Source organism: Ambystoma mexicanum, chromosome 4q (genome assembly GCF_040938575.1).
Source record: "Ambystoma mexicanum isolate Mex_15411 chromosome 4q, UKY_AmexF1_1, whole genome shotgun sequence".
NCBI classification, from domain to species: domain Eukaryota; kingdom Metazoa; phylum Chordata; class Amphibia; order Caudata; family Ambystomatidae; genus Ambystoma; species Ambystoma mexicanum.
Window position 1 is genome coordinate 787784661 of NC_090928.1, and position 13398 is coordinate 787798058.

At 42.0% G+C, this 13398-nt stretch overlaps 1 protein-coding gene across 1 annotated transcript in view; it reads left to right on the plus strand.

Annotated features, from left to right (window-relative positions):
* PCSK2 (proprotein convertase subtilisin/kexin type 2) overlaps positions 1-13398 on the plus strand; it is a 1398208-nt gene that overhangs the window by 226943 nt on the left and 1157867 nt on the right. The window contains exon 2 of the mRNA XM_069608350.1: positions 9602-9706. Coding sequence (XP_069464451.1) covers positions 9602-9706 — 105 coding nt within the window. The remainder of the gene's footprint in view (positions 1-9601; positions 9707-13398) is intronic.

Consider the following 13398-nt stretch of genomic DNA (forward strand, 5'->3'; position numbering starts at 1 on the left):
AAAAAAAAATCCCAGCAAAAATGCCATGCTTTGATCCGTCAAAGGTGTAACCCACTACGCCACTTAAAGGGAGCAGGGTTTGCCGGGGTGTCCCCCGCTCCTCTTAAATGGTATAATTGGTCCAGGGTTGCAGGGGTGTCCCGCGCATCCTTTACATGGATTGCGGCTTCAAAACCAGAGCATTTTTGCCGAAATAGTTTGTGTTCACAGCCATTTTTGCCGCGATTTTTACACATGGAACCGTTTTTGTTCACTGACATTTCAAGTATGGGTGGTTTTGTTGCTGACAGTCAGAATATTAAAATTCAAAAGGTGCTGTATATCTAGACGTTAACCTTGTCATATGTTCTTAAAGTACTTTCCTTAGGGTTTGGTCTTAGCTCATGGTGCACATACATGGAGAAATAGGCAGGCCTCAAACACACAATTCATTTGTATACATAAAGATAAACGTTAATGCTATTAACGTTTTCTGATGATGCTGTTTCTTTCTTCCTTACTTTAGTTTCCCTGTATGTGCCTCTGATGTGTATGCATTGTGCGTCTTCATATGTATTGTTTGTACTAGCACAATTGTGTAGTAAGTCTTAAATTGTTAGCTAGTTATTACATGTATATAATTAAACAATGACTCCTGACATATTGTTACCAACATTATAAACACAACCCCTTGTAGGGGCTTTTCATCAACATTAATTTCACTTGTGATGTCATCAGTGATTTTATCAATGACATTTGTGATGTCATCTTTGATGTACTGGGTGTTAGTCTTAGCAGTGGACGGTGGTGGCGTGAGTTTTGGTTGCTTAGCTTACCATAACTGGCGAACTTCTGAGGTTTTTCGGTTTTACTTGTAACCATAACGTCCCTTTAACAACGTTTTTTCATTGAAATTTAATAGGTTTTTATTAGTGCAGCTTAACCATCACGTCCCTTTAACACATTTTTTTCATTGCATTTTAATATGGTTTTATTAGTGCAACTTAACCATAACGTCCCTTTAGCAACGTTTTTCATTGAATTTCAAAGGTTTTTATTAGTGCAACTTAACCATAACATCTCTTTAACAACGTTTTTTCAGAGAATTTCATGCGTTTATACCAGTGCATGCTATTTTCCTACAACTTATTAATATGATACGTAACCCAATAAAGCAACATGTGTGTCCAATTTACAAAGTTTCATCCTAAAACTCTGCCATTTCCCACATTCTAGCATAATTTTTAACACTTCTATACTTTTCCCTCTGTTTTTGCTTCCGTTGACGCCTGCGTACTTCTGATGTCATTTCGGACCTTCCGGACAGTGACATGTGACCATGCACTCCTGCACGGCATGATGACGTGTCCATGAACGTGTTTGCACTTCGCAAATGGGTCCTTGCTTCGAGGGTATTTTGGAACTGCATTTTCTACTGATCTGGAAACCTTTAAGCTTGAAATGAACCCTTGCACAGATCCTCCACTATTCTTAGTCATTATCCATTAACAATCCAGTACAAAGCACATACTTGGAAGAATAGTAGCGAAACTGTTATTTGTCTTAAAAATGGGGACCCATACAACAAAAAAGCACAGTATTTCCAAAGACAATGAAGAGGACCAAGAGGATGAGGTAGAGAAAGTGCCTACCTCAAGCACCCAGACAGAATCATGGGTGTGGCAGTTCTTTAACACTGTTGGGAATGTACCAAAGGCTAAAGCTACAAAAGTGAAATGCACTGAGTACAACTCAGTCGTAGACTACCTGGACAATACTCCTATGGGACCACCCTCATGCGCCACCACACTAAATCCAACTACTGCAATGCTCTCAGAAAGATTGTTCCTTTCTTAGCAAGTAGTAGGCTGTCTTCTTCCACATCATCTTCCTCAAGCAATACTGTAACCACACAGCCTACTTCTGTGGAACACAAAATCCCACCAGCTACCTTGCAAGCAATAAAAAAGGCTGTTGATATATATACAACAGTACTCTGTATAAACTGTAACACACCACTCTGCAGGGTGAAGCAATTTTGAAGTACTTTTGAAGTGCTTTTGAAGCTGTAATCAAGGAGCATGAGAATCACTGCCCACTACCTTAGAAGTAGCACACGTGCAAAATCTTTGCCTGTCCCTCCATATTCTCGGGGGGATAGCTCAGGGGCAACATGCTTGCCTTGGAAGCAAGATGACATGGAGCAACACAGATTCACTCTCTGGGACAGCGCTTAGAATTGTCTGGGTATTAAGCGCGTTATAAATAACCAATCATATCATATTAGTGCTTGGTGCCTCTTCCCTCATTTCCCTCCCCACCTTACGTACAACAAAAGAAGTGTTCATTTAGGAACCACCTTTAACAGTTAAAAAATAGAACAAAAAAAAATCTTATATACTCCATCTACTTTACATTTATCAGTACAGTACATAGACTCAATACATGTTTCCAACATTTCCATTAGCATTTTGTGTTTTGATAATTGAAATGATGTAGCGTTCATCCCCTGTTCCAGGGACTGGAACTGGGGATAACTGCCCTGCAGCCCAAGTTATCGGGCCAAACAAAGTGTGTCTCTGTGTGCCCTGATGCATGTGGGCTTTGGCACGTTATAAATAAATAAATAAATAATGAGGGCTATGGACCATTATCCTCCATTGCAGCCTCTACAATGAGGGATAAGGGCCATTAGCACCCCTGGTCACAAAGCCGGAATCCGGGGTGCTAAGAAATAGATTTTTCTTCGAACAGCAGGATGCCTACAGCATCCCGCTGTAGGAAGGTAAATCCTTATCCGAGATGGCCACCATAGAAAGGGAAGGCAGGGCTCTGTACAGAACCCCTCTTCCCTTTCATTGGCAGCCTGCAGAAGGCGAAGACATAACCCTATGACCATATCATCATGAGCACATGTTTTTTTCCCTTTCAAACCTATCCCACTTTCGAATAGCTTTACCACATAGCCGGTCCCAGGTGGACATGGCCACTCTAATCCCATTTTTCGTCCCTTATGGTCATGGCAAGTAGCTAGTTTGTCCGAGTCATGACCTTATACTGTGACCCGGACAATCTGGCCACTGCCCATGGTCACAGGCTATATACCTCAGTAACCCAAAGTAAATCACTATTTTTTGTACCTACATTATGACACTTCTCAAAAAAATAAAACACGGGAACATTTGCACATTTGCAAAACCATGCTTTAAGGTCCTTGCCATTGCTCTTTTAAATCTGCCCATGTTTTATTTATTCAAAAGTGTCAAAATGTATGTACATACTATAGTCGTGTAACTTAGCCCCCACTTGACAAAATTCATTCAGTCTTTACACAAACATTGAAGGTTAGGTCTATAATCTTTCTGAAAACTTTTGTCCACATTCATCAAACAGCAACAAAGTTATAAGCCATCTGTGAAATGCTGAGTCCCCCCTCTAATTCAGCCCTCTCTTGAGAAAATCCCACCAAACTTTACAAAAACATTTATATCTAGATTTAAAAAACAATTGAAAACTTTTGTGCACATTCGTCAAATGGCACCACATTTATAAGCCTTTCAAATATTTTGGGAACCCCCCTCTAAATGTGTTCCCTCTTGACGAATCAGCTCCACACTTTGCAGAACCATTCACAATCAAGTCTAGAATAATATTCCAAATGTTCATGCAGTTTCGTTGAGTAGCGCCAAATAACTGCTTTTCACCAACCCTGTAATGCAGAAATAGTGTCCACGAACTTCACAAGACTGCCCCCGAACATCACAGACTTTTGGGGTGAACAGCACCCATTTTATGGCTTCTTATGACCATATCCCATCCCATCCTCATCACCCTCACCTCCCCAGAGATTGTTCGATAAGTTTGAAAAGTGCAATGTTGTGTTTTTTAATATGATCTTACCGCGATGTTCGTGGACACTGGTAGATGTCCGCGTATCCAACATGGTGGGCGTTTCCAAAAATATGACACACTTCACGATTTTCACCATCTAATCAGGGGGTGCGTCCGCTGTCCGTGGACATCACGTCACCCTCTAGGCCAATCGGAAGCCTGTCCGCGGACTGAACAGGGAAATGGGTCTGCGGACCGGACCCAGATATCAAAAATTGTATGGGACCTACATTTTGCCTTTTTCAATTTAAAAAACAACTTGATGGATTTACACGAAATTTACAAAAGAATGCTTTCCAGACCAAGCTACCACTCCTGCAGCAAATTTGGTGACAATCCGTCCAGCGGTTTCCGCTGTATTCGGCTGTATTCAACTGTGTTCCATCTATGGAAAAAAAAACTATTTTGGGGACCACCCCTATAACTTTGTCTCCCCCTTGATGAAACATCACTAAACTTACCAAAAATATTCGGAGCGGGCCATATACTTTTTTCCTGAAATTCGGTAAGGATTCATTACGGGGAGCAAAGATAAGCTGCCCATAAAGTGCTCTTCTTATGAGTTGAGCAACTTAACCATAACTACACGTCCGCTACTGCAGGCCGTGCAATTCTTTCTGCCTTCCAAGAAATATATAGACATTTTCTCTGCAACTAGTATTAGGACTGCTACTTAAAGAGAAAACAGTCAGTTACAGACATTGAATATAAGGTCCTCCTGCCATCTAACAACTATAAACCTTTATTACAGTGAATAGTATTTTGTATGAACACTAAAAATATGGCACAGTCACGTTCAGCCACTGAACATAATCTCCTCCCTGCCTACCAATAAATGTAACTTTTCTTTCTCTGAAACTAGTTTGTTGTTGATCCACTAAAATATGGTATGTTACCTGCAGCCAATACATATATGTTCCACCTGCCTACCAAAAAATAAATAACTTGTCCTCTGCAACTAGTATTTGGGATCGCCACATACTGAATGCATACACTTTCGCCCTATCATATACTGTAAAGCTTTTTCTCTGTAAATAGTATTTGGTAATGCCATTAAAGACAGCACACTTAGTTTCAGACACTGAATACAATCTCTTCCTGCTGACGGATTGATATGAACTGAAACTGACTAAAATCTGCAGCCTACCAAGAAATATAAGACTTTTTCTTTGCAAGCAGTATTTGGTATGCCCATAAAAGATGGTGCAATCACTCAAAGCCCCTAAATTTAATCTCCCCTTCTTGCTAAGAAATATGACCTTTGCTCTTCAATTAATGGCTGGTCTGACAATTAAAAGATTGTGCAATTTACAGCCGCTGGATGTAATACAATCTCCTGCTTGCCTCCCAACAATTCAGTATGTTTTTCTCATCAACCTGACATGAAATGTTACATGCATTTATGTCACGTGAGATGATCACTTAGATGAAGTAAAACCAATAGCGGTGCCAACATGATTACCTAGCTGATTTCAATTTCCTATCTGGCCCTCAACAAAATCTATTATGGTCATTAATGTGTCCCTCAATAAAATCCTTTGTTTATTTTGTATCTGTCCTTCACCTGAATCCTCAACCTCTTACATATGTCTAATAACACTGATTCTGGAATGGGATCACATGAAACACTTTACTTGAACCGCTAATAATAGTCAGAACAAAGAGATTCATAACGAATTTTCAAGATTTAGGCATGTCAGTTTTTGATCTTAGTTTTGGTAACACATACAAACTTGTAGTCCTATGGTGGGGTATAGCACATTTTAGGGATGAACCTGTATTGGCAAGTGCTAACACATTGGTTGGGTGGTTTTATAGAAGACACTACAACCTTGCTTTCTATCCAGAGCAAAGGCATGTAAACGACATTTATCACTATCAGAAGAGACACGCTCGTCAAAGGTCAATGTATGTGGGAAGAATTAACTGGTGCATTTTACCCTAATATGGTAGTCTGATGCCTCTTACACAGCGACAGAATAGATTTTTGGATGGTTTATGTTACTTTCAGCATTAAGCAGGGCAATTATCAGGGACTCTTTCAGAACTTCATGTGTGTGTGTTATCTGTAGAAAAAGTTGATTGTGAGTTTGCCAAGGATTCAACAGGCATGTGATTTGGCGGTACAATGTTCTACTGTAGAAACCTTCCAATACGGCCAATTACAATGTAAACATTAGTGTTATGAATGAATAGAATGGATAGAAATTGTTCACACAACAAATTCACTCCTTATCACTGAAATAAGTACGGCTGCACTATCATTCATATGACCTTTTCAGGATTGGTTCAATTCTGCCATGGCAAAGGTTCTCCCCTGTATGGATTATAAACTGCAAGGGGGATAGCAGAGAATCGATGGCATGAAATGGTTAGATCCTGATATGCTACAATAGCTCTCTTGATGTCATTGTACCTGTTTTAGTAGGCACTCATCCAAAGGAACCACCATCAGCAGGCCAGAGGAATGGTGAATCCCCTCCGTTTGGCAACCTGGTCTTGGTGGCTTTCATTTGTCTTGTACTCAATACATTCTGGAGAAGCAGTCTGCAGCGTGCCAGCCTTCTGCTCACTTCTAGACTCCCTCTTCCTGTCTGCATGGGGAATGAGGATCACTCCTTCTGTGGGTAGTATTGAGTGGTGAGGCTGCACCTCCTTCACCACTTCTGAAAGGATTCCAAAGCTTTAGTGAGTATCTAACACCGGTCCGAAATGGTGCTGCAGTAAGTGCCCCAGCAAACAACCACCTTCAGGCTATAGAAACAAAGGTGGTCCTTCCAGTCAGCCTTCTGCACCATGGGATCATGACTTGCTTACAATATACTTGCAAGGTATGGACATTCAGCCCATCAGGCTACCATTGAAGGGCAGATTGGCCAAGATAAAAAAAAAAACTGGCTTACCTGTTAATCTTGCTCGTCATCTTCCACTCTTACCCAAGATGCCCATCCATACAACACTGAAGTTATCCCCCTCCACCCAACCCATTGTCCAACAGACCCTACCTACTAAACATACCTGGGGAAAATTGATGAGCCCGCTGTAGTAATCTTGTTTAGCAATAGAAACTACACGGTAGTAATATTATGGTTTTCTATTTACTTTAGGCATACAGATGAACATGTGAATGTTGATTTTTTGTGAAGAAAGACAACTCAAAGCCCGGAGGATGGATATTTTATATCCAAAACGCGTTGGCAAAATTTAACAAATGTGTTTGAGTTGACTGTTTGTCAGAACACAGTGGTTTGTTTAGAGGAGAACTGTTTGATACTCTTCTAAGGATTTGTAAAGTCTACAAGTATTATATGTTTGGTGAAACCTTTACTGACTGCACTCTGAAAATAAATAATGTTGATTGGTTTCATGTGAGCCTTTTTAATATTGAAATTCATTTGTATAGATACACTCTTAAGCTTCGCTTTCTATAAAGTATAATTTCATTTAACCTACCTCTATGAAAAACATAAAGAGACTGTGTTCAGTTAGAGTGTGTGTGGGTTACCTGTTGGCAAATACAGGCTAGTTTATACATAAGTTGTTTTAAGTCTCCACAGGCCCGGGGACTATACCCACTTGCACCAGAAGTGCTTATTACCACTCACCAGAAACCTGTTACATTTTGAGTCTATACCAACACAGAACACCTTAGTAATAGTCTAACTTCTTGTTCCTACCTACTAAATGTACCATCTGTACATGTGCGCCAGCTCTAAACAACTAGTGTTTCCACCGCTCCATTCCTCTCTGCCATTCAACTGCTCCAGAATCTGCACCTGCATGGAATTTCATGCATGCGCAAATGCTGGAGATCCCTATGGGGTCCGCCTGCTTTATGCAGGCGGACCCCATAGGGATCCATTATACATGTTTCATGCATGCATGTCAAAGAGTGTGTATAGTTACAATTAAACACTCCCCGATATGTTTGGATATCGGGCATGGTTTGATTGTATTTGTGAACACTGCTTACCATGCTCGCATTGAGTGCAAGGTGAGAACTTGATCTCAATCAAGTATACCTATATCACCTGCAAAATTTCTCTGATGAACACTCAGGTCCAATACTCGATCTAGGTCAGTGCCCATTTGACCATCAGTCCTCTTCCCACACTCATCAGTGCAGTACCTCCCTCACCTTTGTTGTGAATTGTGAAACAGTAGACACATAACCATTTTCACTGATAGTTGATTTAGCAATGAAAGCAACAATTTACATAAGAACAAATGATGAATCTTAGTCAGTAACTCATGATGAGTGGCTGCATTGATGGAGCCAAGAGGCAAGGGTATGTGAATTACTGTCTCTGAGTGACACTGGCACTGATGTTTTAGAACACATGATCAGTGCTGATAAAAGGTATGGTGATACTAATGGTGCGAGGGATACTGGCATTCATGAATTGGTGCCATTTGGCTAATGCTGGTACACAGGACACTTGTCATAAGGTTATTTGAACAAGGGCATACGCTGGGTGCAGTTGATAACTTGCTGTATAGAGTGAATCTAGCCATAAATTGGTTGTCCCTGTCATAAAGAATTGTTCATTGACCTAGAATTCCACAGCAGTTCCTGGACATACAATGCTTTGCCTGCCCATTGGTTGGAGTACCTTAAGACGTACTCACACTATGCAATGTTTTTCACCATATGGCCAGGTACTCCCACTCCATGCCGGGTATTGCAGTTATATCTTCAGGTAATCCTACCATATACCATGCATTGGCATAAATGATGGGAGTACTTGGAATGCGGATGAATCTCTGTCCATATTTTGGAGGGTAAAAAATGTACATATACAGCCTCATCACGAGTTTGGCGGTAACCTTTAAATGCAGCGGTAACGCTATTACCTCTGCATTTAAGGGTCTGCCAAATCACAGGTTTGGCTTTATTTACCCCCATCTTTTAGCTGGGGGTAAATCAGCAGCTAAATTGATGATTTCTGGCCCTATTACCAAGCGGTAATACCGCCGACGGTAATAGCGCTGAAAATTTCCCATTGGGCCCAGTGGGGAATGGGGAATTTCCAAATGGGCCCAATGGGGAATAGGGAATTAATGTTCCGCCAAACCCGTGATCTGGCACTAATAGCGCCAGGGAATTTGACGGTAACGCTAATAGCCCCAGCGGATACCGCCCAACTTGTGATGAGGTCCATAGTGTGAATGCCTGAATGGCCACTGTTTTCCAGGCCTTCAACCATGTACACACCCACTAACACATTCATACATATAGGAATAACAAATTCAAGACCCAAAACGTTGACACACAAAAACATTTCTCAAACCACATTTTCATTCCTTCTCTATTAGTGCACATATAAAAACACCACAGAACACATCCACATACAACACGCAAGAAGTGTTGGCTTTGCCAATGCTTATTTAAAGATTGATGTAAATTTATGCAAGATCTGCAAACTTCTTTGCATACGGAATGCCCTCCGATTCATGGACAAACAAAACAGGATTTCAAAGATTGTGCCAGAAGACTGTGTGTGATAACTTGTGTCATCATAGTCATGTATATTCATACATAAAGGTTAATATTTTAAAAGCTACTGTAAAATGTACTTGCTTTAATGTTGGGCTCTATTCATGTAAAAAGTAAGACATGCACCCTGATGCATAGCAGTGCGGATCTCTGAAACACAGCGTTGCTCTATCAGCCTGATTTGGTGCTATTGCGTGGACTTAACAGTGCTTCCTTTTCTTTTGCTTCTTTCAGCTTCCTTTTGCAGAAGGCTTATACCATTTTTATCATGACGACATCAGCAAGACCCGAAGAAAACGCAATGTCCAGCATGTGAAGCATTTGGCGAAGGACTCACGGGTATGGTATTTCAGCATATTTCAAATGAGGCATCCCATTTTCCATTTAGCCATGGTATTCATTGTGCTGCCCTGCAGCACTGACTCTTCCCTGATTGCCACAAGCCGGGAAACATTAGGGTAAAGAACACTTCAGGCTCCTGTGATTTGCGAGAATGTTTCTTGTGTGCAAAGCGGCTATCTAAAGTGTGTGTACATCTTCAGACACTCGTTTTTGTGTTCTTTGGTTACTAACTTCCTTCATGAGAAATTCAAGGTCTATCTGGGTGCTTTTGTCACTGAATCGCAGCTTTGCATTTTGGCAGTGTCTTGGCCAGTTTGTGTGGTTCTAGTTGACACAGTGCAGGGAACAATGCAAATAGAATACATTAATGTATGCAAATGCCTTCGTTAGAACTACGTCTGGTGAGGTCAGTGTGTATCTAATCTCTCACTAGCTGTTTTTCTTGGACGTAGGTCAACATTTAAAATAAGGCCAGGATGTAATGCATTAAATAAATCAGGTCACGAATAGTTTAACATGTTTTGAAGGATAATGCTTGACTTTCAGGCAACGTATTGGATTTTGTGGGAGTATCTAAACCAGGTTTATTTTTTCTAAAAAACAAAATATAAAGCTCGTGTTAGGGTGATGCTATTTCGGTGACTGCTACAGCACAATAACAAAGCAAACAGTAAGATAAATGTCATGAATTTTTCATTGGAAAAACATCACCCCTTACCAGTGTGCAAATGCAGGTGGAAACATTTTAGATTACTGCACATACAGTAAGCATAATTTAATATGTACATATGTGATTTTCGCTCTCCTGCATGTGCACTCTTTAGTCAAAGCCAATTGAATCAAGACAATGCTAGCGCTTACTTTTAATCTATTGTGTGATTTTGTTTTAAATATACCACTTTAAATAAAATATTTTCTTGAAATCAGAGCTATTTTAACTATAGCTTATGTGTTACAATTCCATCATACTCATGAAGCGTTCTTTCCCGAAAATATTAGTTATCTCTATATATATAAAAGGGAGATTTGTGGATATGTGTTTGTGTGACTGTTACAAATGTTCAACATACTTCCCAACATGCTACCAACCTGAAATTTGACATGTGAGTAGGTTACACTGTGTAGACAATGTAAAACATACAAACTATACATTTTTCTATGTTTCCTTTTTTCTTAAAGCAGTGTGCAATTCTTTGTTATGTGTGTGTGTCCGTTCGAAATGTTCAGCATACTTCCCAACATGCTACAAACCTGACACTTGGAATGTGGGTAGGTTCCATGATGTAGGCAATGTAATAAGTATAAAATATAAATGTTCCAGATTATTATTTTTAAGCGGTCTGCAATTCTACCGCCTGCCATATGTCTATTTGCAACATACTTCTGCCGTAGTTCTACGTTCATTGTTCCTAAAGTTGAGCAGTTCATGAAAGCTTCAGCAGTTCATTGTTCCTGAATTTTCATACTATCAGCATTCTGGCTGATATTAGAAACACTCACTTTTGAAGTTATATGGGTGACACTAAACAGTGCTTTTGTAGTGGTGCGGGCGAATGGAAACAGTGCAGGTCTCTTCAATACTGTCTGCAATGATGTTTTCCGTCACCTCGTGGCAAATCTCCCATGATAAATACAGAAACTTAATTTCCCACAGAAGTTGATGAATGTATGCCATCTCAACAGTACAAAGCTTACATGCTTCGGCCGTACACCTACGGGTACGGCACTTCAAGCTTACACGCTTCAACCCTACACATTCAGCACTTATGTTGAGGTCGCTGCTGCCTCGGAAGTAAATCGGGACACCAATAATGTTGATGCACAATTTCAATACTCCAACTCAAAGTAGCTGCAATCGATTTATAGGATTCATGATTTTCTGATGGTCAGCTTTATGTGGCTTGCTCCAGAGTTAGAAACAAAGACAATGTGTTCACACTAGCTCCTAGAAGTAAGACTATAAACAGAAGGTCCCCAAAGACACTGCATCAAGGAAGTGCAAGAGTTGAAATGCAGTCTGTTTATTCAGGGTGATCAAAACAGCCTGACACGGTTATGGTACAGTCACTTATCACTTACACAAGTTCATCACAACAGATAATGTCAGTTAATGAACTTGAAATGCCTTAGGAATTGTAGATTTGGACAGTGTACCATCAAAGTTGGATGCATGTGGAACAGAACGGCACCAGACTCATATGAAACGTTACACAAAATCGTCACTTATAGACAACTTCATTAGTGAATGAACTCCAGGGAATGGACTTCAAATGCCTTAGGAATTGCAGTTTGGACAGCATAGCATTAACGTGGGTGAAATTTGGGAGGCGCTGTTGAGCAGCCTGAAAAATGGCTGCTTAGCCACTGGGCTCTGTGCACCGTCAACACTAATCCGCCAACATCGGCGGTTGCTTTCCTTATTCCATCACTAAATCTGTACATGCGTGCAGTATATGTCCTGAGGGTTCTCTACCTCCAAGCCCGAAGATAATTGGCGTTTTGGTGCCCGAATACGACTGGTGGCTTTTCCAGCTCAGTGTGCAGCCTCATTGTCGGCCAGTTCGTGCTGGGAGGCGTGAGACACCGAGCCATATAATACCTGGATTGTGGCCAGACTGGACCTGTGCCTGCAGCGACCCTACACTTTTGGCGACGACCAACACCTAACTTGCCTTCACATCTCCACCGACGATAGCTGTTGGTGCCGTCCCTGCTGCCCCCCTCGGGCCGGTGCCACGAGTGAGCTGACTGCCCCGGCCTGATCGATGTAGCGGTACCGCGCCTGTGATCGGCACCTCGTGGCCACTGCCCTCTCAGGGTGGGAGAGTCTCCCCGACTGCTGGCCTGACTTCTCGCGGAGCTGCTGTGTCATTAGACTCTGCGCTCTGGGCGGGGTAGCGGGGCACGCCGCTGCTCCAGCCCCGGGTCTCTCCTTGGATCCCTGCACCCCTGCCTGAGCCACAGACAAGTCCCTTCTGCAGACCTTACAGCTTCCTCGGTGGCTTCGCAAGCAATCACATCTGGCTCCAGCATGGCGCCGACTGCTACAGGCGTCCCCCTGGGTCGCAGAGGCAGGCCGGGTCACCGATACTGCAGGTGAGGAGCTGGGGGTGGCCACGTACTGGGGCACTGGGAGACTGCTAATGCAGGGCCTGTATTGGCCCCTGCTTTTTTCCTTCTTGGTGCTTCTGGCTCCCCCGCTTCGCTCCCCCGGCCATACTGCTCTGCGGCTGCTCCGGGCTCCTGAACAAGCTTGCATTTAACTGTTGGCCTCAGCGGGCCCTACTTAACTGCCCCCCCACTCCCACCACTGCTATGAACATAATATCTGCATAACAGCCCAGCTGGCACTGGTGATCTCTCCCTTGGCCTTTGGCGCTGAACCCCTGTAGTCTTTATTGAGCCTATTCACCAGCTGGGTTAGACCACTCGAGCCCAGACAGATTCACTAAGGATTGCTCCTCACACCTCAACTGTTGTTATAGACTCATTTACTACAAATGTGATTACCACGAACAACCTGCGCTGACGATTCACGCCCATAAACTGTGCTTGCCATTATCACCACCTGCACCGCTCCCACCTTCATTTATTCAATGTTTAATGACTGTTCTGGCCATATTACCACATCTATGCTCCTGCCTGCAAATTGACTGGCTGCCCTAGCTGCTGTCTACCATTATCTGGCT